General features: G+C 38.6%; 1 protein-coding gene across 1 annotated transcript in view; it reads left to right on the top strand.

Annotated features, from left to right (window-relative positions):
• PTPRN2 (protein tyrosine phosphatase, receptor type, N polypeptide 2) overlaps positions 1-22,450 on the top strand; it is a 187,612-nt gene that overhangs the window by 154,924 nt on the left and 10,238 nt on the right. Inside the window, exons 6-9 of the mRNA XM_009886794.1 lie at positions 1,075-1,194; positions 2,341-2,507; positions 7,993-8,046; positions 10,139-10,203. Coding sequence (XP_009885096.1) covers positions 1,075-1,194; positions 2,341-2,507; positions 7,993-8,046; positions 10,139-10,203 — 406 coding nt within the window. The remainder of the gene's footprint in view (positions 1-1,074; positions 1,195-2,340; positions 2,508-7,992; positions 8,047-10,138; positions 10,204-22,450) is intronic.

Here is a 22,450-nt window from a genome sequence, read left to right as displayed (position 1 = left end):
TCTGCTTGTTCTGCTGTTTGTGGGAGACATCCACAAATCCTTTAGTTGAGGATGCGCTGGATTCCTGTATCCTACTCTGTAGCTGGTCTAAATCATTATTAAGCAATCATGCTGGTAGTGAAGATGCACCGTTTTCTTCTGTTCCTGCTGTACCTGTGCTCTGTGAGTGCATGGTCTGCAGCAGGAGTTGGACTTTCCTTCTACCTCCAGAAAAAAAAAAAAAAGAAAAAAAAAAAAAGGAAAGTAAAAGGGGAAAAGAGAGAGAGACAAAAAAAAGGGGGCGTGGGGGGGTGGGGAAGAGACCAGAAAAAATAAGGAAAGAAAAATAAAAGAAAAAAGGAAAGGAAAAGAAAAGAAAAGACATAAGAAAGAAAAAGAAAGGAATGCATAAGGAAAAAAAATAAAAAAGAAAAAAGAAGGAAGAAAGGAAGGAGGAAGAAGAAAGAGAAAGTAATGCACATTTGCAACAAATCTTTTATAAATGTGCTTTTGGAGGGACAATTTGTCCCTCTGAAGTGTTTCTGGAACAACAGTTTTGCTCCGTGTTTTTCTTGCTTTTTCCTCGTTACTGTTCAGATGCAACTTTTATGGTTGTTTCAACAATGCAGCACTTCAATAGCTTTTGCTACATGGCAAACTGCAAAAAGACACAGGGTTGAGGACACAAACAGGTTTCAGTACGCGTGACTTCAGTAGGCCCATGCTGTTTAGTAATAAATATCGAATCCCAAATAGTTGTGTGTTCTGCAGGCATCCTTCAGCGTTCCCATTGTGGATCTAAAAGTTTAACAGAAAAGCAGCTGAACACGGTACCAGGAACGAGGAGAGATTTTGTGGAAGACCCAAAATGAAATCGCTGGAAATTCTTTAATATTTCATGGACGCCTGCAAAATATGGTGCCAGTTTATTCAGGGATTTGAAAGCAGCTGCAGAGTAAAAGTGTCTAATGAAAATGAAATAAATTTCCTGTGAATGGAATAAATTTTGATTGTGTGTCTGAGTGCAGTAATTATACATGTCACGCAGTAATTAGGCAGTCACAATGTGGCCACGGTGTCTTTCTTTGTCTGCAGATGGTCTGGGAGAACGGCTGTGTCGTTATTGTCATGCTGACACCCCTCACAGAAAACGGAGTCAAACAGTGCTACCACTATTGGCCAGACGAAGGGTCAAACCTCTACCACATCTATGAGGTACCTAAACAACATATCTGGTTGTAAACGTGACAGTAAGTGTCCGGGTTGATTTCCTACGGGGCAAAATGGTGTTTAAGCCAATCTAACCTGGAGGTCGAGCCGAGGGCTCTTAAATACTCTTCGTGTGCCTTCAGGTAGTTTTAGATTTGTGAAAAATTCGAGCGTGGTTTTAATAGCAAGGTAGTTTCCGCTGAATAAAATCTAGTCGATAATGAGCCAAGTATTACAATGAAAAAAGGACAACAATTTTGTTTTTCAAACGGTTTTGCAAGTGGTTGAAATGTGAAACCATGTATTTATATTTTATAGGAAAATAGTATTTTTAGAACTAGTGAATTTTGCCTCAGGAAAGCCATATGTATGTCTTTGCAGAAAAGCCTCAATAGCTGTAGCAATTAATGCTATCTATTTTTACCTCTTGCTTCAGCCACAATAATAAATATATATTTTTTTTCTGCTTTACATTTCTAGCTCAAAATATCATATCACCAGTTTTGTCAAAATGTACCGTTGATAATGGTTGTCAGATTTTTCAAGTTGTCCAGCTGAGCAGAGGAAGAAAATATTACCACAATGCCAGATAAGAAGAACAGGAAGATGTGAAGAAATGCAGTTATTTAAAATAAAATGTGAACAAACTCATTTTCTGAAAAGATGAACTCTCCAAATAAGCTGCATTTTTTAATGTTTATGTTTCTACACAGCAGAAGAAACTGACTTTTTACTTCTCATGGGAATTCAACTCAGATTTTTAAGACCACTGAGAAGGGCCTGGACAATGCATTGTGGGCATTTCCGAGTAGAAAGCCACAGGCAGGCCAACATATTTTCAGGCAGCATCTTTTCTATTCATATAATGATATAAAGTTTCAATTTAGTGATTTTTTCTTTTGCATTAAAACTGTCGAGAACTTTTTTTATGTTTTCAATAAAATAGCAGTGGCAGCTAAGCCCTTCCTGACAACTGCACTGATTGCTAAACTAAAAAAAAAAAATACATTTTCTCAGCAACAGCCAATTTGCTAATAGAAACAAAACTTTTGTGCAATTCCTTTGTCCCAGACATCTTACACCTGCAATCCTGAAAATGTGGCTTGCAACTGAAATTCCTGATTTCCTTTTGTTCCTTCCTCTGGGGTGTAGGTAAACCTTGTCTCTGAGCACATCTGGTGTGAGGATTTTCTCGTGAGGAGCTTCTACCTGAAGAACCTGCAGACGAATGAGACCCGCACAGTGACACAGTTCCACTTCCTCAGCTGGAACGATCAGAGGGTTCCTGCTTCCACAAGATCACTTCTGGATTTCCGCAGGTAAAGCACAAAGTATGACAGTTCATTTAAGACGATACACATCTGAGGAACTAAACTAGTCCTTCTAATTGTCCTTTAAATGTTTCTGGTTTGAAAGGGGGGGTCCTCAGCCTGGGATGCCATAACACTAAACTAACAGACAAATCTGCAGTAGGTTGATGTTTAGTGTTGTCTGACACATAGATGTTGCCTGGGTTTAAGATATACACATTTCCCATTTAGAGATCGACACCTTTCTTCCCTTTGTACGGCTGTTCAGTGCTTCTGTATTTCTTTGTTTCCCAAGTATTTATCCATTCTGCAACTTCCAGGCTTTTTGTGTGGCTCCCCTATGACTCTTATTTCAGGAATCTCACAAATAAATTATGTTCTATGAGCACACTTAAAAAAAAAAAAATCACGATGGAGTTCAAACAGTGAGGACTCTAGACTTTCTTTGGCTGCAGGAAGGTGGAAATTTAAGAAAGCAGATGAAAATGTTGGCAAAGCATACCCTCTGGAATTTTAAAGAAAGTCAACATGGCTTTAAAATACAAATATACAAAGACAAAACCTGTGAAAGTCCTTGCCACCTTCTCTAATGTTTGCTGTGTCTATCTAAATTTTAATTTGAAAATTAAAGCCATGCATGATAAATAGTGGAGCGAAATAATCTTCATTTGATTGCAAACCGTGCCCAGTGCATCGTGTGTAGGTGTTAGCGTGTATCAGCTAATCCACAGCGATGCGCTTATGACTAATGAAAAGAATCTCCAGGAGGTTTGGGGAGTTGGTTCTCAATCCACAAGCGGCCTGTGGGATCGCGTGTTTTCCTCTCTGCACTACAATATTATCTATAAACCCCCAAAGTGATTATAAGGGGCTCGGTGCTCAAAAGGTCCAAACTTGTTTCTTTCAATAAGTGCTGGGAGCTCTGACTGAATCCGGTCAGAGTTATGCATCTGCCCCTGAGGGGGAAAGCCGATGTACAACCAACGGGAGCTGGTTGCCCAGTTGGCAACATTTTACCCTTAAAATTTTAGGACTAAATGCCACCCCTCATCCATCAGTATTCTTGTATTCCTTGCAAGGGTTTTCAAAGTAGAGAGTCATCTCATGTGGTACAGGTCAATAACAGAGTGCAGCTGTACGGAGTCACTAGGAGCTATGGCGGGGTAAGAATATAAGGATACGCTACAGACTCGCAATGCAAATGCAATAGTGGAGGAAGGAAGAACGGCCATAGGATGAAGTTGAAATTGTAATTGAGTTTTCAAGGTTTTCTTCTCTGGGTTCAAACTTTAATGTGATTTTTATGGGTTGCTTGTAGTACTGTGGAAGTTGCCTGTAGTGAATTTCTGTAGTGAAAATTCTGAATTGGTTCCATTAAGCTGTGCGAGGCTGCAGCATGGAGCCAACACAGCGTCCGATTTTGCTCTTTTTGAAGTTAGTGGGAAATCTGCTAGCAATTCTAACTAGGCTATAAATGAGCCTGAACAGCCAGGACATACGAAGTTCAGAGCACCTCTACTCCAACTTGCTTCTGTAAGAATTGAGGTCCCTGCGTGAACTGCAGGATTAGGTCTACAGTAAGTCACAGTTCACATCGCCAAGAAAGCACTGCGTAGAGTGACATTCTGTAAGGGTTAAATAGCCATGTTGAAGAAGTGTTGTGCAATACTTTGAAAAAGAAAAATTATAACTAGATGAGAGAAGTAGTGGAGCTGCCATTCTTTGTATTTAAAGCCAGTATGGGAATGAACCTGTTAAGATTTAATTGAATTCTGAGTGTTCATTTAATATGTATTCACAGTCCAGTGTAGGGTACTGTAATCATTTGCTACGTGCAGATTTTGTACAATGAACTCATAATACTGAATGCATAGTAAAATTCTGCCTGAAAAGGAATTTTGGCGTGCACAATAGCTGGTCTGTGAATCTCAGTTTTCTTGGTCATCTGATGTTGTTGCTTTTTTAACGACAGAAAAACCTAATGCACTATTGCTGAAATAATGTATTTGGAATTCATTTATACAATATATGTTTTCCACCTGAAGCTTCCTATTTAAAGTACAAACTCCGCTGGATTACGACAGCTGAGTCTTAAAGCCCCCAGAATAAACATCTAACAGCGCTACCATACTGGGAGCAGGGTAGTGCTAGGAAGGGGCTGCTCTCATTTCTTTTAATCTATCTATGGTTTGATGTGCATTCGATGTGTTTGTATATATATGTATGGATATGTGTGTATATTTATATATTCACATACATATATGAAATTAAGCATATACATAACCAACCCTCTATTTTTTATAACTCATCACCAAGAAAAATTGGATTCCCAAAATTACCTTGCCCAGAGTCTGTGGAAATATGGACCTTGAAATTTTTATTGAAGTAAATTTTGCAAGTCTCTTTGAAAACCGAAAGCTTACATTTTTCTTACTATGTATCAGACAATGTTTTAGATGATTTTGCATTTAGCAGATACAGTAAACTTTGTGGAATAATCCATCATACTTTCATAATGTAGGTATAAATTGCCAAAAAGAGATTATTCTATATATTTAAAAAATCTGCACAAAAGACAGTCCCTGAGAGGTGAGGCTACTACAGAAACCACTGGTCAGCTTTAAATGCTTCTGGAGTCCTAATTTCATTTTGAACAATAGACCAATCATTATTGCTCTGGACTAGCTTGTTAGTCATGCACTGATATGTGTAATTAAATATTTCTTGAGCCCAGAGGGAGCACATTTACACTTTAAAGAGGGACTGCTAAGCTAAAAGATAATTAGCATCACATGTGAGGGCTTTGCTTAAAATATATATCTATTATGCTATCACTTCTTGCTGTGTGCAATGGCATTTACTAACACTGCTCACTTTAAAAATGGACAAATTCTTATTTTGCCAGCTAATTAGCGGTTGCCAGTGTCATTTTTGTGATGTTGCAGCTAGTAATATGAGCCCAGTTGCATAGTCACAAAAGTGATCATTGGAAACTGTGACTCTGCTGCAGGGACAATGTGGGAAACCCCTTTTCTGAGCCTCTAACGACCTCTGACCTTTGCTTGCTGATGGTTTGCATGATGATTTCTTTTTCACTCAATGAGCCAAGGGTTGGTTTGTATTACTAATCATTCTTTCTAAGTTAATTCTTCCTGTATATGTATATATATATAAAATATATATTTTCTTCAACATTCAAGAACTTTGCTTACTGATGAATTTTCAGCTCACTCTCATTAGCCAGAACTAAGAATGAAATGAGATGTTGCTGCACTTCTAAATATTCTCATAAACTATATATAGACAAAGCTATGAACCAGCTGGATTGAAACCCTTTGTTTTAATGTGTTTTCTGAAATGTGTGATAATGAAAATGTTTGAAACGCCTTCAATAAAACTGACAAACACTGATTTACTGATAGGTTTAGATCAAGTTTGTCATTGAAATTATATTAAGGCTTTGGTAGGTGGCTAGTCACAACATGCAAATATCATAATAGTGGTGACATACAAGGAACAAAGGAACCACATAAGCAGAAAAAGAAATGGTAAATACCCCTCTCTAGTTATTAGCTTTTAGTTAATACTTTAAATGCAGGAACGACTCTTTACTAACGCACATGATGGGGGGGTGGGGAGGGGGCAGGATGACCAGCGGCATGTAGGGGAATGAAGACCGACTGTATCAGATGTTTTTACAGACATTTCAAATATAATTACTATACAATATGAAAAATAAATATCAGGCTTTTTGTTCTATAGAAGGAGTTGATCCTCAGATCTGACCATCAAGAACTGGATGATTCATTCATGTGTAAACTCTACTGCAGCTTAAGTCATTGAAGTTTCTCTTGGTAGTGCCTGTGTATGTATGCATCTATGGACATATAAATGGTCCATTTAACTTCTAAAGTCAGGTGCTTCTCAATGACTTATCACTTATTTCATAGAAAGTTTCCTACTGAATTAATTACTTACATCCAAGGATTATAAATAGAGACAGAATGTCTCTGCAAGTATGATTTATATCCGTAAACAAAAGAGTAAGAATTGTGAAAAATTCCTGAATTCTAATGTTTAAAAGGAATCATTACAGGAACTTAATATTGTTATCAAGTTTGGTTAGAATCTTAAATAATAAAAAGCAGAATGTGAAAACACGGTTTCATGGGACACCACCACCATCTCCGTAGCCTGTTTGGGTTGAGTTCCAGGTATTCCGACTCCCTGTCAGATTTAGAAGTTTAGGCACCTTCAGGCTATACTGTAAGCAATGTTTAAAGATATATGCATGTTTTCACAGCACAGATGTTAGTGAATAGATGAACAGCCAAGAACTAAATGATTCAGTAGGTTAGTTATGCTTTAAAATTCATAATAACATCGTACCACAGTTGCCAATTTCCAGCAGCTCACTTCAGTTTAGCAGTCAGGATCCTGTGTAACACTTGCGCTGAGCTGGGGACTATTGGAGGGTCTGGTCACTCCTTGAAAGCTGCCCTGTGAAATGGTTTTAGAGGAGACCTTCTAGCTCCAGTAAACTCAAACATCTCATCAAGGAAATTGAATGAATTGAATTTCTTGAAGCAATGCTTTCCCATTTTAGCCTTTATTCAGCTTGCCTTGTTAACATATGTGTGCATATTTTATGGGGGTTTGGGCCTGTAACTTACTTGACATGCAAAATATATCCTAGAGCAGAAGAGAGGGTTTGGGATTTGGGTTTTTGTAAGGCAATTTAAATAGATTTAGACCAATTTTGTGGGCTCTATTCTTAGACTGAGTATCTTGGTTTGCTTCATTGAGTTTGCATATCAGCAGACTTGTTCTATAGCTGTACTTTTATTGATTGACTTCATGTATATTCTCTTGACACTGAGAATGTTTAACCAGGAAGCTGGAGAAGACAATAATGTGTAAATATTAAATATGTAAGACTTTTGCAGTAGAACCAAAGCAGTAGAGCTTACTGATGGTTTTAGTTATCTTCACCACAATAGATTACATTTTAGAAATTTTCTGAGAAGCTTTTCAGGAGATTCAGTTTTTGCCTTTCTGAAGAGAACTGGTTTTACAAATCAGCACACATTGCACGATGTATACTGGAATTGCCATTTTAATTTTGGATTCAGTTTGATGCCCCTCGATATTTCTTTGAGCAAGCTCATGAACTCAAAGTTTCCTTTAAAATTAAAGTATCTCAAGATAATCTTAGTTTTGGAGCTAAGACATGAGACTTTTGAGAAAAGAGATAATTTATTTCCCCTAGCCAGCAGCAATAACGGGATGTTTTCTGGGATTTCTACAGCAGCAAAGCAGAAGCAAACTTTAAACAAGATTATGTATGTAACAACTGCTTGTTAGGAAATTATCATCCTGACTGTTTCTTTGAAGTCTGCAATATTTGCTTTTTCTTATTGCTTATTTTTGACAATTGGCTAAAGAAACAGTATGTCATATGCTTAATTAATTTTTTGTGTCTTTTTTATTTCAGAAAAGTAAACAAGTGCTACAGGGGTCGCTCTTGTCCAGTAGTTGTTCATTGCAGGCAAGTACAATTTCTGAAATAGCTTTAGAGAGATTTGTATGTGTAAGAATTCAATATAGATATAAACAAAATGGGCAAATTAAAGTTTTCAATGAACCACTAAAGATAGGGACATAGGCAGAAGGTATTAAACACAGTTCAACTGTACTTTAATGCTAATTAACACTTAAAGATCTGTTTTGATAATAAAATTATTCTTTCCTATGATTTCATAGATGTTGTTTTATGTCTTAACAATGTATGGCCATCCTTTCCAATATAAGTAGCACTTCAGTTTCATAAATCTCCTTCAGAATGATAGTTGTTCCTTGCATTCCCTCCCAATTTAGTCTTCTTTATTTTATTAATGCTCAATTATGTTATTTCTTCGTGGCTTGCTTTTAGTGACCACGGTGAGAAGGGGGCAATGTCAGGCAGTAGAAACCTACCCAGAGATTGAGTAATCCTTTAAGGATAGATTGTCTTTAGGCCTGACAGTCTGATAGATGCACACAAAAGCCATTCGGCAGGTCAATGGAAAACTTTACCATAATAATGTTAAATGTTTGGTTTTGCCGTTGGAGTTTCTGAGTTATAAGGAAAATATTGCACTTATTTATCGAAGATATTTGTGTAGATAAGGAAGACAGGAAAACAGCCCTGCTAATAGGCAGGTTGTTTGACATCTGGCACTCCACTTTGGGTGGGGCTGAGGAGGTAGGGGACATGTTTCTCACATGTAGGTCAGCGGAGTCACCTTCCACTGGATGCATGGAGGCCCTCCGCAGAGGTGAACGCTCTGGAGCAGACTTGTTTGCATTGCCTCCAGGAGGCCTGAGAAAAGAAACATTTTGGTGCAGAATGAAGAGCCTTCAAGTTTCTTGCTCTTTCCTTACTGTGATGGATGGAAATGTCTACCATCAGCTCAGTAGTTTTTGTTTTTATTGGGCCTGATTGCTGCCTTGTCTCTCATTACTCAGCTTAACTAATAAGATTGTGTCTTTGTTCCTTTCATAGACATAGAGAAAAAAATTATTACCCTTACCTCCTTTTCTCTAAGCAGTGATCTAGTAACTGAAAGAAAAAAAACCTCTGTCTACAGAGACTTAACAAAAATTAAGTTTCATAGCCTGCCTGTAAACAGAATGTAATAACGCACTCCATGCTGTTCTATTATTTTTCTTTTCATTAATTCTTGTACACAAATTGAGCTATCAATAAAAATAATGGCTTGATTAATAAAACTACATACTAGTCTAATTGGTCACACATGCACCTTTGTAAAAATTTTGGGGAGGGAAAGAAAAAAAGCTTTTACTTAAAGTCTTAATTATGTTTGCTAACAGCAGCTCTAAAAGAGCATCATGCTGGCAATTACACGTTGCTCTCTGAAAGGGACACAAGCTGCATTCAGATGAGGGAGCTTTCCGCCTCCCAAGGCCTGGGCTCACATCTCTGAGGAAGGGCTGATGATACACAAAAGTTAAAGCTGTTTTTTAGGAATTAGATGATAATATTTTTTCTGGTCGTCACAACTAAGGAAGATTTAAAGGGAACGTAAAAACAAAAAACAAATCACTTATGATGTATAGTGAAAAAAGATTGTAGTCCCTCAGTAATCAAATATTTTGGTTCTTGGGCAGGTCTCTGTATGGATTCCCTCTGACCACTGTGTTTAAATGCAACCTGCAACGTTCGGGGACTGTTCTGGATAATGTTCTGGTCTAGCTTATTATAGGGTTCTTGATCTCATATGGAAGTGACAATAAGCTCATTATACATACGCTTTTTGAACAGAAGCAGTATCCTGGTTTAGGGTTACTCACTTTTCCACTGTTGTTTAAAATGCTTTTATTTTATTGCATTAACAGCTTGGTTTAAAAAAATCAAAACAAAGACCCGTTACCCATGCAGGCTAGTAGTTAATCTTCCATGAACAGCTTGTGTTGATTCAGTGCAAGCTTTTTCTCCCCCTCTCAGTACCCTACTTTAGCCCTCATTCTGTCCTCTCCCCCTACGTGTAGCAGTATAACGTTAAGGGCAGGTACCTTCATGTTGAGTCTAGATGCACATTCATAGGCTTTATTTTTTCTTTTTCCCTTTCTGTTGGCAGTGATGGTGCAGGAAGAAGTGGAACCTACATTCTAATTGACATGGTTCTCAATAAAATGGCCAAAGGTGAGAATCGAAAGGCTTGTTACTTCCTCAGTACTGAAAGATGTGCTTGTGTTGCCATGACAACGTGGGGAGCAATATTCACAGAAAATCTGAGAATAAATTAGAGTCAAATTGTAGTCTTTCCTGAATGTTCTGAAGTTTTATTTTCACAGTGATTTCAAACAACAAACCTGAACGCAAATGCTTTGTGAATGAGCAGGTGTTTGTGCTGTTGAGAAGTATTTAAATTTTCAAATTTATCATTTAAAATAGTTATTACAGTTTTCAGAAGATACCTTGGGGCTGTACAATTCTTATTCAGTGGTTACGTGAGTTACGTCCTGGGCTGCTTCATGACTGTTGCCCAGTCCACTGTCACCTACCCAGCCACGATGGTCAGATGCAATAACTTCTTTTTTTGTAGCTGCCCGTTGCCACCATAGCACCTAGAAGAGATGGTACCAGACAGGGCCTCATGTGTTCCACAAATTTGTCTCTTAGGAAGAAAAAGACTGTAGTGAACAGGACAGAGGACTGAAAATAAATCAGCTAATGCTCTATTCCCAGCTCTGCCACTGTCTGTTCAATATTGAACAATTTATTTAACTTTTCTGTTCCTTTGTTTCCTTATTTGTGAGATGTAATTTTACGAAGTGGGAAATCATCTGTCAACATAAATATATAATGTTGTTTGTTTGCTTGTTTGATTAAAATTAAGCCTGTAGATTCTCTAGAGATTGGGACCATTCCTTAACTTTTTGTTGATTGGCAAATTGTTCACAGTCGGAAGTACTTGAGATGCCCTGAAATAATCCTGGTATGTTAGAACTAAACCAAATTTTTAATTATGATACTGTCTTCAAAAGGAAGGAGGGTAAAAGTGGACATGTTAACCTGACCATATGTTGAAAAGACATCATAGTCAACTTTATGTATATGTTGTACTGCTTCCCCATGCCTTTGGCCAACTTTGTATCACGGTTTCATAGAACTGCATTTTAAGAGGAAGAGAAATCTTGTGAGTTTCAAAATAAAGAAAAAAATATTTCTTTGCCTTTCTTAGGCTGAGTTCTTAAGCCACCTTGATCTGGCCTTATGCACATGTGTTTGTATTTAAAGAAAATGGATTAATTTAAATAGAGAAACAATGTTTAATTCTTTGAGTTCTAATCACTTTATAGTTGTTTCAAATCTTCTAACATAGACATATTTTTATATAGATTTTAAAAATACACTCCATACTTTGAAGTCATCTGTTGAACACAGGGCTGTCCTGTCCCTTTAGAAAGAAGAGTTCAGTGTTTTTTCTCTCCATATTCTGCTAACACGTCTCGTGAAACATGGGCTTAATTTTCTGCCCATGAGCATCATGTGGAACTTGCTACTGATGTTAAAAGAAGTTGTGTGTTTGTCTTCTCTTTAGCAGTGTACTGAAAATAAATTTTTCAGTGGGATGAGATTAGGCTCATTGGAAAGTAGGTTTTTACTTTGTGAAGGAATATGGAGATATTTCCAATGCTTGTTACATGCCACGTGACAACCTAGACTTTAAAAATAGAAGCAATGGTACGTCGTAAAATTAATGTCGACCTTTGTTAGGTATTTGTTCGGCTCATTTCAGTCATCAGCAGTGAGAAGCTATAATGAAAACTAGATTTAAAGTACATGCAATTTACTCGCATAAAGAAGTAAATGAGAAGTATTTTCTAGCTTGGGGCTTTCAGCCACTTAAGGGAGGGTTGACTTTGTTGTAAAAGCACTGAAGAATGCCATTTATTGACTCCATTGTACCATGTAATGTCAAATTCCATTTTAAGTGTGGGCTTAGCGCTTCACAATACCAGACAAGTCATGTGAAACTGGCCAGAGAAAGGCGTCACAGGGCTTTTTGGAGATCGGTCACCCCCATTTTGTTCTTGACCTGCTCCCCTCTGCCCGTGGGGGTGTGCGACGCGAAATCCCCTGACCTGGTGCTTTGGCTGGGGTTTAAATGAAAGATCAAAGGGCAGAGCGGGCATCTCAGCCCTGCTGAGGTGGGCCTTTCCCAGGCTGTCACACTGTGCGGCCGCCAAAGGTTTTGTTCGGGCGGGAGCCGAGGCCCAGCCTGTGCGGCCGGGGCCCTCTTTGTCTGGCCTGAGAAGCTGGAGGCCCAGGTTGAGGATCCAATGTTCATCAAATGATCAAAGGCCTGAAGGCCCTGGACATGAAATCTTTCTTTCCATTTCCTTTTCTTAGAGAATGAATTGCACGAGTGGCAAAGAATGCCCTTTCCAAAGCTTTTATGTGGAGTGCGAGGGCTAACTTCAGAGTCCTTCAGCGCTAAACATAAAAATGTAAGTGCACTTTCAATCTGGGCCCAGCTGCAAGGCCAGCATCTAGTAACATTTCTTTCAAAAAGGCTTTTAAGGATTAAGGCCTTCAGTCTTTCAAAAAAAAAAAAAAACCCAAAAAACACCAACGGACTTTTAAGAATAAACTTAGAATAATTTGAGTTTCTTGTTCCACTGTCTGGTTTATTAGAAAGTAGACAATAATGCATTTTTAAATCAAAGTAAATAGAGGAGTACTTAGTTTCAGCAGTGGGAAAGTAGAAAGCAATCAATAAATGCCTTGGCTCTTTAGTGGGGTTTTTAATAGGGTAGGTTGAGAAAAGGAGCTCCTTTTTCATGTAATGATTTAGTTCCCTGCATTCTCTTAGACAGTTAACTGTAAATGCCTTTGTCATTTACAATTTCTTCTCCTACTGCTCATTGAATTAGTGCTAATACGTAGTCTATTAAACACGTTATAAATTCATATCTTCTACTCTCTTGCCTGTTGCAGTCCCTCATATTATTTTAGATGCTGAAAACCACCAGCAAGGGACCTGTTCCTAACGCCTAAAACAGAGGAGGAGAAACCAAGCTGGGGAGGATTTTGTGCTTGACACCCGCCATGTTAGTTCGACAGCCCCAGTCCCTTTAAGAGAGCAAGAACGAAACCTTAAAAAACGCAAAGCACCCTATGTTAGTGCACTTGAAGGATGGTAGAAGTTAGTCCCAAGGGCAGCAATGTCCCCGTGGTGTACCTGGGGGGTTTGAGCAGGCAGGAGGGCAGGCGAGAGATCGCAGGGAGATCGCAGGAGCCCTCGCTCAGCAAACGCCATCCCGGCCCCCAGCTGCCTTGGGGAGCCGGGCAGCGGGACTCCCTCCGGCCCTGCACAGCATCGGGAACGATCTCCTCTTGGGTCGGGTTTTTAATGAATTTCACTGTCCTCTGTGCAGTAAATGTAATGACTGCATCTGTGCATTCACTCCAAACGGCCCCATTAAATAACCTTATTAGATACTGGAACAGTCAGAGAACAATGGTGTCTATTCAGTGCTATCATTCCTGTGTCATGTCAGCGGAAAGTTTTAAATGCAAGTCTATCATTTTGTTTAGTTGTTCCAGTAACTTAGTGCTGCTATTTATCATGTAGTTTATTACTATAGTTATTTTTCTTGCTAGATTCATATGCAGAGCAGTTGCAAAACCCCGATCCTACACCCATCAAAGTAGTAACAAAAACCAAATGGTGTTGAATCTGGCCTTACAGTAACACATTTTAATACTATTTAATGTTTTACGTATGACAACTATTTAATGGTGATACTATATTTACATGGGTGTAACAATTTTAAGACAGTTACCGAGTCACCTCTCATTTCCCTGACAGACAGCTTAGGACAAGCTTTAGTTTTGAGTGAGAAGTTGAGGAGTCATTTATTTAAACTCCATGTGCCCTTCCATGATTTAAATAAATACAGAAAATGATAATGGATTGTTTTTGTAGATAACAATGCTTGCTGGATTTTTGACAGAGACTGTTTTTCTGAAGCTGATTTCCACTGAGAATTTGAATGTTCTTGATGTATTTACAAGGTTTATCCTTTGTTACTAGGGAAGATAAACTGATTTAGATTTAGTCTACTTGATATTCCTTCCTTACCCCAAACTCACAGTAACTCTGAGCTGATCAGTTTTTTCCATTTTGTGTGATCTAGAGAAAAGTTGAGAATATTCTCATTTCTTGTCTTTCCTGAAGGCTTATTGTAGTGACTAAAAGTTTGATATATTGCAAGACATTTGTATTGAGTGTTTCTGGCACAAAAGAAGAAAAAAAAAGAGATTATGAGACGTCCCACTTTCATTTTTCTGAACCGAGGCGCTTGGATAGTGTAGATAATAGTTTGATTTTTAGATATTAATCCAGCCAGCAGCTGCTTAGGGTTTGCTGACCATCCATGTTCTTGTGTTTGAACTAGCTGGAACGAGATGAGTCAAAAGGAAGGCGAATATGAATTTTAAAATCCTTTTAAAGTATTGATTTCCGAATTCTAAAACCCAGCAAAAAGATTCGATTTAGCAAAGCCGAACCAACGGTTTATTCTCTCGCATTCAAAAGCTTGGATTATAATTGATGAGCATACATGCTCTGGCCTGGGCTGGCTGCGGAGGTTATCTCCCCAAGTCCTTTCCTTGCCCCCGCTACCCTATTGTCTGAGAGTCTTGTGAGTCAGCTCCTGAGCAGATGCAGTTTATACCGTGACATTTTAAGGCAAAACAAAAGATTCCTTAATTCACCTTCTGACTGATCGTGATCAAATTATTTTGGCTAATCTGAACCCTTGCTGAGGTTTGGTTTATCTGCTGTGTGGATTTAACAATCATAATGAGGTTGTGGGGTTAGCTCCTCTCCGAAAGGATTTTATGAAAGAAAATGCTTGCCCATATTCGTGATAAAGTGGATTCAATCTGCTTGGTTTTGAGCCCTTATGCAAAGTCTGAAAAAATTCTATTGTTTGGTTGTGCTGATACAAGTCTAGAGGAGACTATTTCTGACATGCTCTTGGTGAACGAGGGAATATTTCTTCAGCCCAGGATCCAGCTTCTCCAATGAAAATCAAACTTAACATACTGTGTGTCATACAGTGGTCGAGAGAATATATCGTGTAAAAGAGAGATTACTTTTTTTTAAAGTGGTATTTAATGGTAAGAGGGCAAGAAGTGGGATTAGAAATAGGTGGTATTCTCAAGAAAAAAAATACAGCAGAAAAATTCAGGACTTCACAGTGTAATTGTTTCCATGTTCTAAGTTTGAACCGATCACATTGCTGGTCTTTGAGATTTGGGTGAGATAGATTATTATCTCTAGGACAAAGGAAAAAAATGCAGGCTGGCAAAGCCAAAAAAATTAGGTTTTGCTTTGTATACTATTGTGCTACCCACAAGACTGCCTCAGTTCTCAGCAGCAACAATGCTAACCATGTAAAGCTGAAATGTTGCGATTTCAATTTCTGAAGGAAGTTCTTAGTGCCCATGTAAACATATCGTATGTTAAAAGGCCGTTTTTTCAAATGAGCTGCATTTATGTATTGTAACTTTTATGTAATGAGTTACCCTGGAAACACAATTAGGCAAATAGTGCTCCTTCTTGCAGCCTTTCCCAGCAGATAATTAATCACAATGAGAGCTGGGCCCCCAGATACATGCAAAAGCGTATAGGGAATGTATAGGACAGTTTTTTACGGGCCAGCCTGCGATGCTCAGGGAACGCTCGCTAGTTAGAACAAGCTGTTTAAAACAGTGGGTTTTATCCTTCGAACACATTTTGAGGTTTAAAGCTTTTGACACATTATTGACACTATAGAGTCATTGATTAATAGTTCATCAAATGAAGATAAAAAAGTAGCATGTTCTGCAAGCTTCAGTTGTGAAATGGATTTGTGACCATGGAGAGGGTGTTGCTGGTTGGTGTTTCCTAGTGTACGTTGTATGGACTGCATTTTTAGATGGTTTCCTTTATGGCATATAGACATTTCAAACAAAAAGCAAACAAGTTATTAATGTAATTTCCTTGGCTTTTTTTTCTCTTTTATATAGTTTACTGGTCAGGGATTACTCTAGAAGAGCCATAGTTCTTGAGTTATTTGCTGTTCTGGGGATTTTATTGGAAAACAATTGGGACTAGGAAAGTGTGGTAGAAAGCAATCCTAATTATTCAGGGTTTGGGGCAAATGAATTGTGAAGAAAGACTGATCAGACATGGGCTATTCCTTGGGAAAGGGAGCACGAAGGGGGGTCCCCATAGAGCGTTAGAAGACCCTGAAAGGAATGTATTGATGTCAGTAAGCAGCTTGAGATAGTGACTAATTTGAAAACAAGAGGTCATTGACTGAAACTAAGGAGGAGACAAGCAGATAAGGAATTTGGGCGGCATTTTTTCACACAATGGGTAGGTTAGAATATGGAAAAGTGAAAAAGCTAGTCATAGAAGTACTGTGCTATCTGTTTGAGAAGCAGCTGGGCAAATGTTTGGAAAAGGAGGTTTATATACAGAGTGAATAACTACTTTTTTGGTAGCTAATCTCATGCAGCAGTCCATAGAAGGATTTGAAGAGAAGTGTTTAATTGACCAGATGGTAGTCTTCTGGTTCTAAAGGGTACAATGTATATTACCTAACTAAAGTGTAATTATTCCACAACTTCTATAGATGGACCAGTTTAATCACTTTTAAGGATAAACTTAATTAAAGAATGAATCCATAATAGTTGCATCTTTTATTCAGGTCACTCCATGTACTGTCTTGTGAAAGCATTGCCACCTACATGCAACGTAAAATGAAAGTAATGTAAAATGTAGTTCTTACAATTTAATAGATTCATGTGGGCGAGCTACTTCTGTGTCCCCTGTAAAGAAAATTCACATTTTCCAAAGGGGACGCCAAGATTTTTTAGGGCCAACTGAGACATGTTTGCAGAAATGTTGTTTTTGCAATCAGCATCTGAACTTTGTTCGTGTTTGATTCAGTACATGGAGATGAACTGCCTTTCAAGTAGTTCACCAGTAGTTTCTAGAAGAGGTACTAAAAGAAGCAAATTGTGAAGTCTGTGGGAGCTGATACTGTGGAACACCTATCAGTAGGCAGTAGGAGCACATCCACAATTCTTGCTACGTATGCACTTTGTATGTGTGCATGTGCGTGCATGCATGTGGAAGTTGAATTTAGATGTGTGCACTAGTATTTTCTAGAGTGACTATAGGTGATTATGGGATATCTTACCCATATGGAATACAACTCATTAACTTCTGTTTCTTGCATGTAGTAATTCAGGCATATTCCTTTTACTTTTAACTTCTGAGGAGGTTGGAGGAAATCAAGATGTAAAAGAGAAACAATTCCTATATGATACAGAGTGTGATGTGACATATTCTTATGCACAGTGGCAAGGAGGATGGATTGGGCCTCAAATTAGCATCCATTTGCATTCAGTTACAGCGAGTGGTTTCTGCATGTTTTTCCTGAATTGACAAAGGATATTAGCCTAAAACCTGGCATGTCAGTAGTGAATTTCTGTCTCTGCAAGACTGTTAAAATCAGTGTAAACTTAGAAGCATTATTTTACTGTAGCAGTTTTTAAAATATTCAGCTGTTTCTAGGTGTTCCATCTTCAGTATCACCCTCCTTTGGATTGCGTACTGACAAAGCCATATCACTTACATTTATACATTTATAACATGCAGTTTTCAAGTATTAATATGAAACACGTAAACAATAACACATTATGTACTGTATGCTCACATATAGGTGTGTATATGACTGTCACAATAATTTTCATTACTTTGCTTTTATTACTTTAAGTACTCCCTTCTCCATTTATATGCTTGCTTTGCCCGTTTTTTTCTGTTGTTGTGGCGGTGGTGGGTTTTTGTTTGGTGAAATTTTTATTTGGGTCATTTTCAGGTGTATAGAAGCACTTACGTATTTTGTGTGAAGTTACAGACAGTTCACAGATTCAGGTATAACGTTGGATCAATCCCTAACTACATACACGCATGCACACAGATTTTGTTCATCTCAGAGGCAGAATAGGCTTTTAATGAAAATGCCAGCCTGAATACATTTATCTTTTTTGTTACCTTTAAAATTGTGTCCCTCACTAGGTTTTTGCTGACGCTTTTCTCTTTCCATGAAAAGCATCAAATGATCCTCCTGGCCAATAGCAGAACTCCAGCAGCTACAGCAGCAGACATCTGGATAACTACAAATGAAAACTGCTTTTATTTTTGTAGTTTCTAGCTGTTGTTCAGCTCCCTTTTTTAACTCTAATATTTACAAGTGTTTTTATTTAATGGGCACTCAGACAATGCAAGTTGAAGAAAGAAAATACTCTTGTTTCTTTGCAGCAGAGCACTATACAAACAGCATTTACTCTTAGAACATGTTTTTCACTTCCATGGCCTTCCCTACGCTATACTTCAAGTCTTTTATCTTTTTGTTGTGGTTCCGTGTTTCTTTTTCTTCTGTGATCTCCATCAAGACTGCCAAACTGGGGAGGTGAGGGAAGAGGGGAAGGCAACAGACACAAAACACAGATCTCAAAACACTGTTATATTTGGCAGATTCTAGCATTTGAGAGCCTGAAACTGTAGAGCAGAAACTCAACGCTTTTCAGCCCGGGTTCATTTCAGCTAACTTCAGCCATATAAAGCATCTAGCATGAAGCATCTCACTTAACCTACTTGTCTAGGTCTACTCAGTCATCAATGGAGAACGATACGCACCTCTGGAGGATAATTCTCAGGCAAATGAATTGCCCATCAGAGCTTCTTCTCTCTCTCTTACCTGTTGGGAGAGGAGATGACTAACTCTGATTCGAACTTCAAGGATGGCTGGAGTAGATGAGATGAGGCTGGGCCTTTGAGACTAAGCTAGTTAGTAAATATTACCAGTATGCCATTAAAACTAATGGTCAGTGAAGAAGTGGTGTTCCACTCCCCCTAGTTATGACCCTTTCTTCTTTAATCAGGTTGAGTTTGCCCCTCATATGGTGTGATTAAATGTTTCATTGCAACATTAAGTACTCAATGGAGCAAACACTTGCTGGAGCAGCTACGTGAGCCGTCCTTTAGAAATTGGCAGTGGGAAGCTGGAGGCATCCAGAGCTTTGGGGGCATTGCAAATCTACAGCGTGCTACATCCAGCTAGCTCGGGCATTGGGAACAGCCTAGCTGTAACAGTGTAATAGTCCATGGGTACAGATATTCCCTGCTAACGCCCCAGAGAGCCCACTTCTGTTTCTATACAGTATCACAGCCAGCAGTATAGATGGACCCTTTCTGTCCATTAAGCTCCTGGCAGACCTGGCTCTAGTTACTGTCAGTCCTTCTTTAGGAGGTTGCTGTCCTTTAGAAGCTTTCTGTCCTTGGGTCTCCACAGTTCACTGTCTGCCTCCTTCCTGAGGCAAAGCTGAGCACAGAAGAGGGACAGAAAATGTTGTACTAAACTCAAGAAAGCCTATTTGTCAGAGTCCTCATGTGAGGAGGGAAGAAAGGCAGCATAAAACCGCTGTGCACGAGTTTGCTTTACCATGAAGCATCACTTTTACGCATGAGTCATGCAGTCATCACCCAAACATGCAAAACACTTGTATTCTTCCTAAACACAGACAAGCTGTGATGAAACAGCTGATTGTCCTTGCTGACACTGTATTTTTGCCCTTATTTTCTTTCTCACGTATATTTTTGCTATTTTGTAATATTGCAAGTGATCCTTCCATGGCGCTCCCGAGTGCCTGCGAATCCTGCGCCGTGTGTGACTCTGAGGCTAAAAGGCTGCCGATCAGCAGCATCTTGCAAATATTAATTGGATCTTTTTCAGCTTCTAGCAACGGGAGAGGAAAGAACTGTATTAGGAACTCTTCCTTCGAGATTTTAACAAGCCAGTTTTTAATCTGACCTAACAAGTCCCTTTGCCCTTCCAGGCCTAATTCAAAATCTATACAATATAATAAATATAAAAAGATGCATTAAGCAGGTAATATCTGACTAGAATGAAACGGAATACTTGCTGCTGCAAAAAGAAAGGCACTTGACAGGTCATTTCTGTATTCCCTGTAGTACTCCGTTTTTTATTCCCACACAGATCATCATCATCTCCTTAAGGAGAAATAGTAACAGTGCTAATAGTCCCACATTTACAACTGCTCAGCATGACTCCTACATCGTATATGCAGCTTTGTGATCACTTTATGATCAAGGGGAACAGAAAGAGGGCTGAGAAAGGTGCAAAGGGTATTGGAAAAAAAAAATAGAGTATCTATCTAGGTCCTCACCTCTCTAGTGTCCAAGTACCTTGTAATCATTAATGGATTTGCCTTCATAACAACTTATTAGGTAGGAAAAAGATGGCTCGTTTTATAAATGATGGTGTGAAACATGGGGTGAACGTAATGATTTAACCAAAGTGGTGCAGGAAGTCAGAGTCTCGGTCTGGAAGAGAATTCAAATGTATCCAAACATAGCAACCTAATGACCAAGCCATCCTTTAGGACTCACAGTAACAGATTTATAGCCGTTCTGCAGACTTATAATCTTATCTTTTTGAGGATATATGCTGGTAGATCTGAAAGTTGTTCCCAGCTAGAATAATCCTTTTTAATTTAATATTTATGAGTGATACGTATTTGTGAAACATCACAAAGAAAAATCTCAGTTTGGGTTATTGAAAAAGAAACCCCCCACAAATAACTGCTTTGATGAAGTATTTAAGGATCATTTTATTTTTATAAATACACAGAAAATTCAGAGCATCTAGAATCTAAAATATTCCTTTTAATACAGTCCTTTAATATAAAATTCTATCAGTCTCACAGAATCTACACTGCACTTTTCATTAGTAATGAATAAAATAGAACTTTTGATTTTGCTTTCAGTGCAAGTATGTTCAAGCCTATTACGTAAAAATAAAATCTCAAAGCTTGCCTTAATTAAGCCATAATTTTCATACATTTATGTAACAAATGCTGATTCTTCTTATAACTGAACAAAAAAACCCAGCACATTTTCAGCTGCACAAGCTCTGTAGTGTGCTGAACCTGAAAACCGCTTTTTAATGATATACCTTAATTTTTTCTTCCCAGATGATGTATTAAAAGACTTGCTTTTAATACAAGACATGTCTTGCTAGATGATGTATGTACCCCTCTCGACAAACTTTGTCTGTCGTACTGCTGTACCACCACAGTGACTGAATGCTGCGACAATGTGGAAGAGATTATCCTCCACAGAGTGTTTCTCATGTGTCTTGTGCTTATCAAAATGGGTCCCCTGCCATGTTTAGGGGGAGGAGCAGAGAGGGAAGGTTTTATTATTACAGTCATAAAACTAACATAAGGTAATTCATGATGATTTTAAATATTGCGAGCTGCTGCTGGTCACCTCATGGAACCTATTGCAGTGGAATTTGGCTAGCTCGTTATTTATTGCAGGAGAAGAAGGGAATTCAACTTTTACTCCTGTTTTTATGGCCTGCTGGATACTCCACTTATGCAACTATCTAAGGGCAAACACTTTAACCCCTTGAGATCTGCTAATCAGGAGCACCAGCTGTTAAGTGCCAGCGTGCATCCTGCGCTGGTGCCTGCGGGGAGAGAAAGGGTTGCAAAGGATATGACCCTAAACTTCAGAAACCGCTTCTCTCCTTGGGGGCTAAATATAATTCAGCTTGCATCTTCTCTTCTTTTCTTTCAGTTTATCTGGTTAATGTTCCTGATGTGGGTTGTTGTGCACTCACTGTGAATGCTTCAAGCCTTTAGGAAAAATATAGTTAATTGCTGAAGTTAAAATCTGCCTTGCACTGGTGTGGAAGTGCTTTTGGAGGTATTTACTCAGCTGGCTCAGTGAGCTGCTGCGGGCAGGGGGAAAGCGAGTAGTATCTGGCTCACGGTGAATTACTGCAAATGCATGTTCTGTTTAAACAGAAACCACATCGCACATTGCACAGGCATTTTTGACAATACTGCTGGTACAACGTTAGCTCCGTCTCATAATAAGCTAGATTCTTATAATCATTTAAAACAAGCAATGAAATCCATTGTGAAAAAGGAACCTGTCACAAACAGAAACCAAATTTATTCCCTGCAGAGTAAAATACAGTCAAAAGGTGAAAAGGCAGTTCTTTATTCTTGAAATGCTTCCTCTTTCATCCCCCTCTTTATTTTCTGAAACCAGTAGTACTGTTAAGCAGACAGATATGTATTGGTGGGGAGAAAAGATAGAAAATATAGCCTTTTTGACATATTTTGTGTTCTCTTTTCCAATTGTCAGTGCTGTCCACCCTAGTATTTTTAAACCTTCCTCTAGATTATTTGTTGTATGACACCAAATTGATGTCTCCATCTATTACTGGACTTCATACTTGAGTAGCCGGAGCAAAACACTTCTAGTAACGGGACATCCTTGGAA

This window comes from Charadrius vociferus, unplaced genomic scaffold (assembly GCF_000708025.1).
Source record: "Charadrius vociferus isolate BGI_N301 unplaced genomic scaffold, ASM70802v2 scaffold255, whole genome shotgun sequence".
NCBI lineage: Eukaryota > Metazoa > Chordata > Aves > Charadriiformes > Charadriidae > Charadrius > Charadrius vociferus.
Note: the sequence above shows the minus strand (reverse complement) of the source record. Positions and strands in the feature narration are given on the sequence as shown.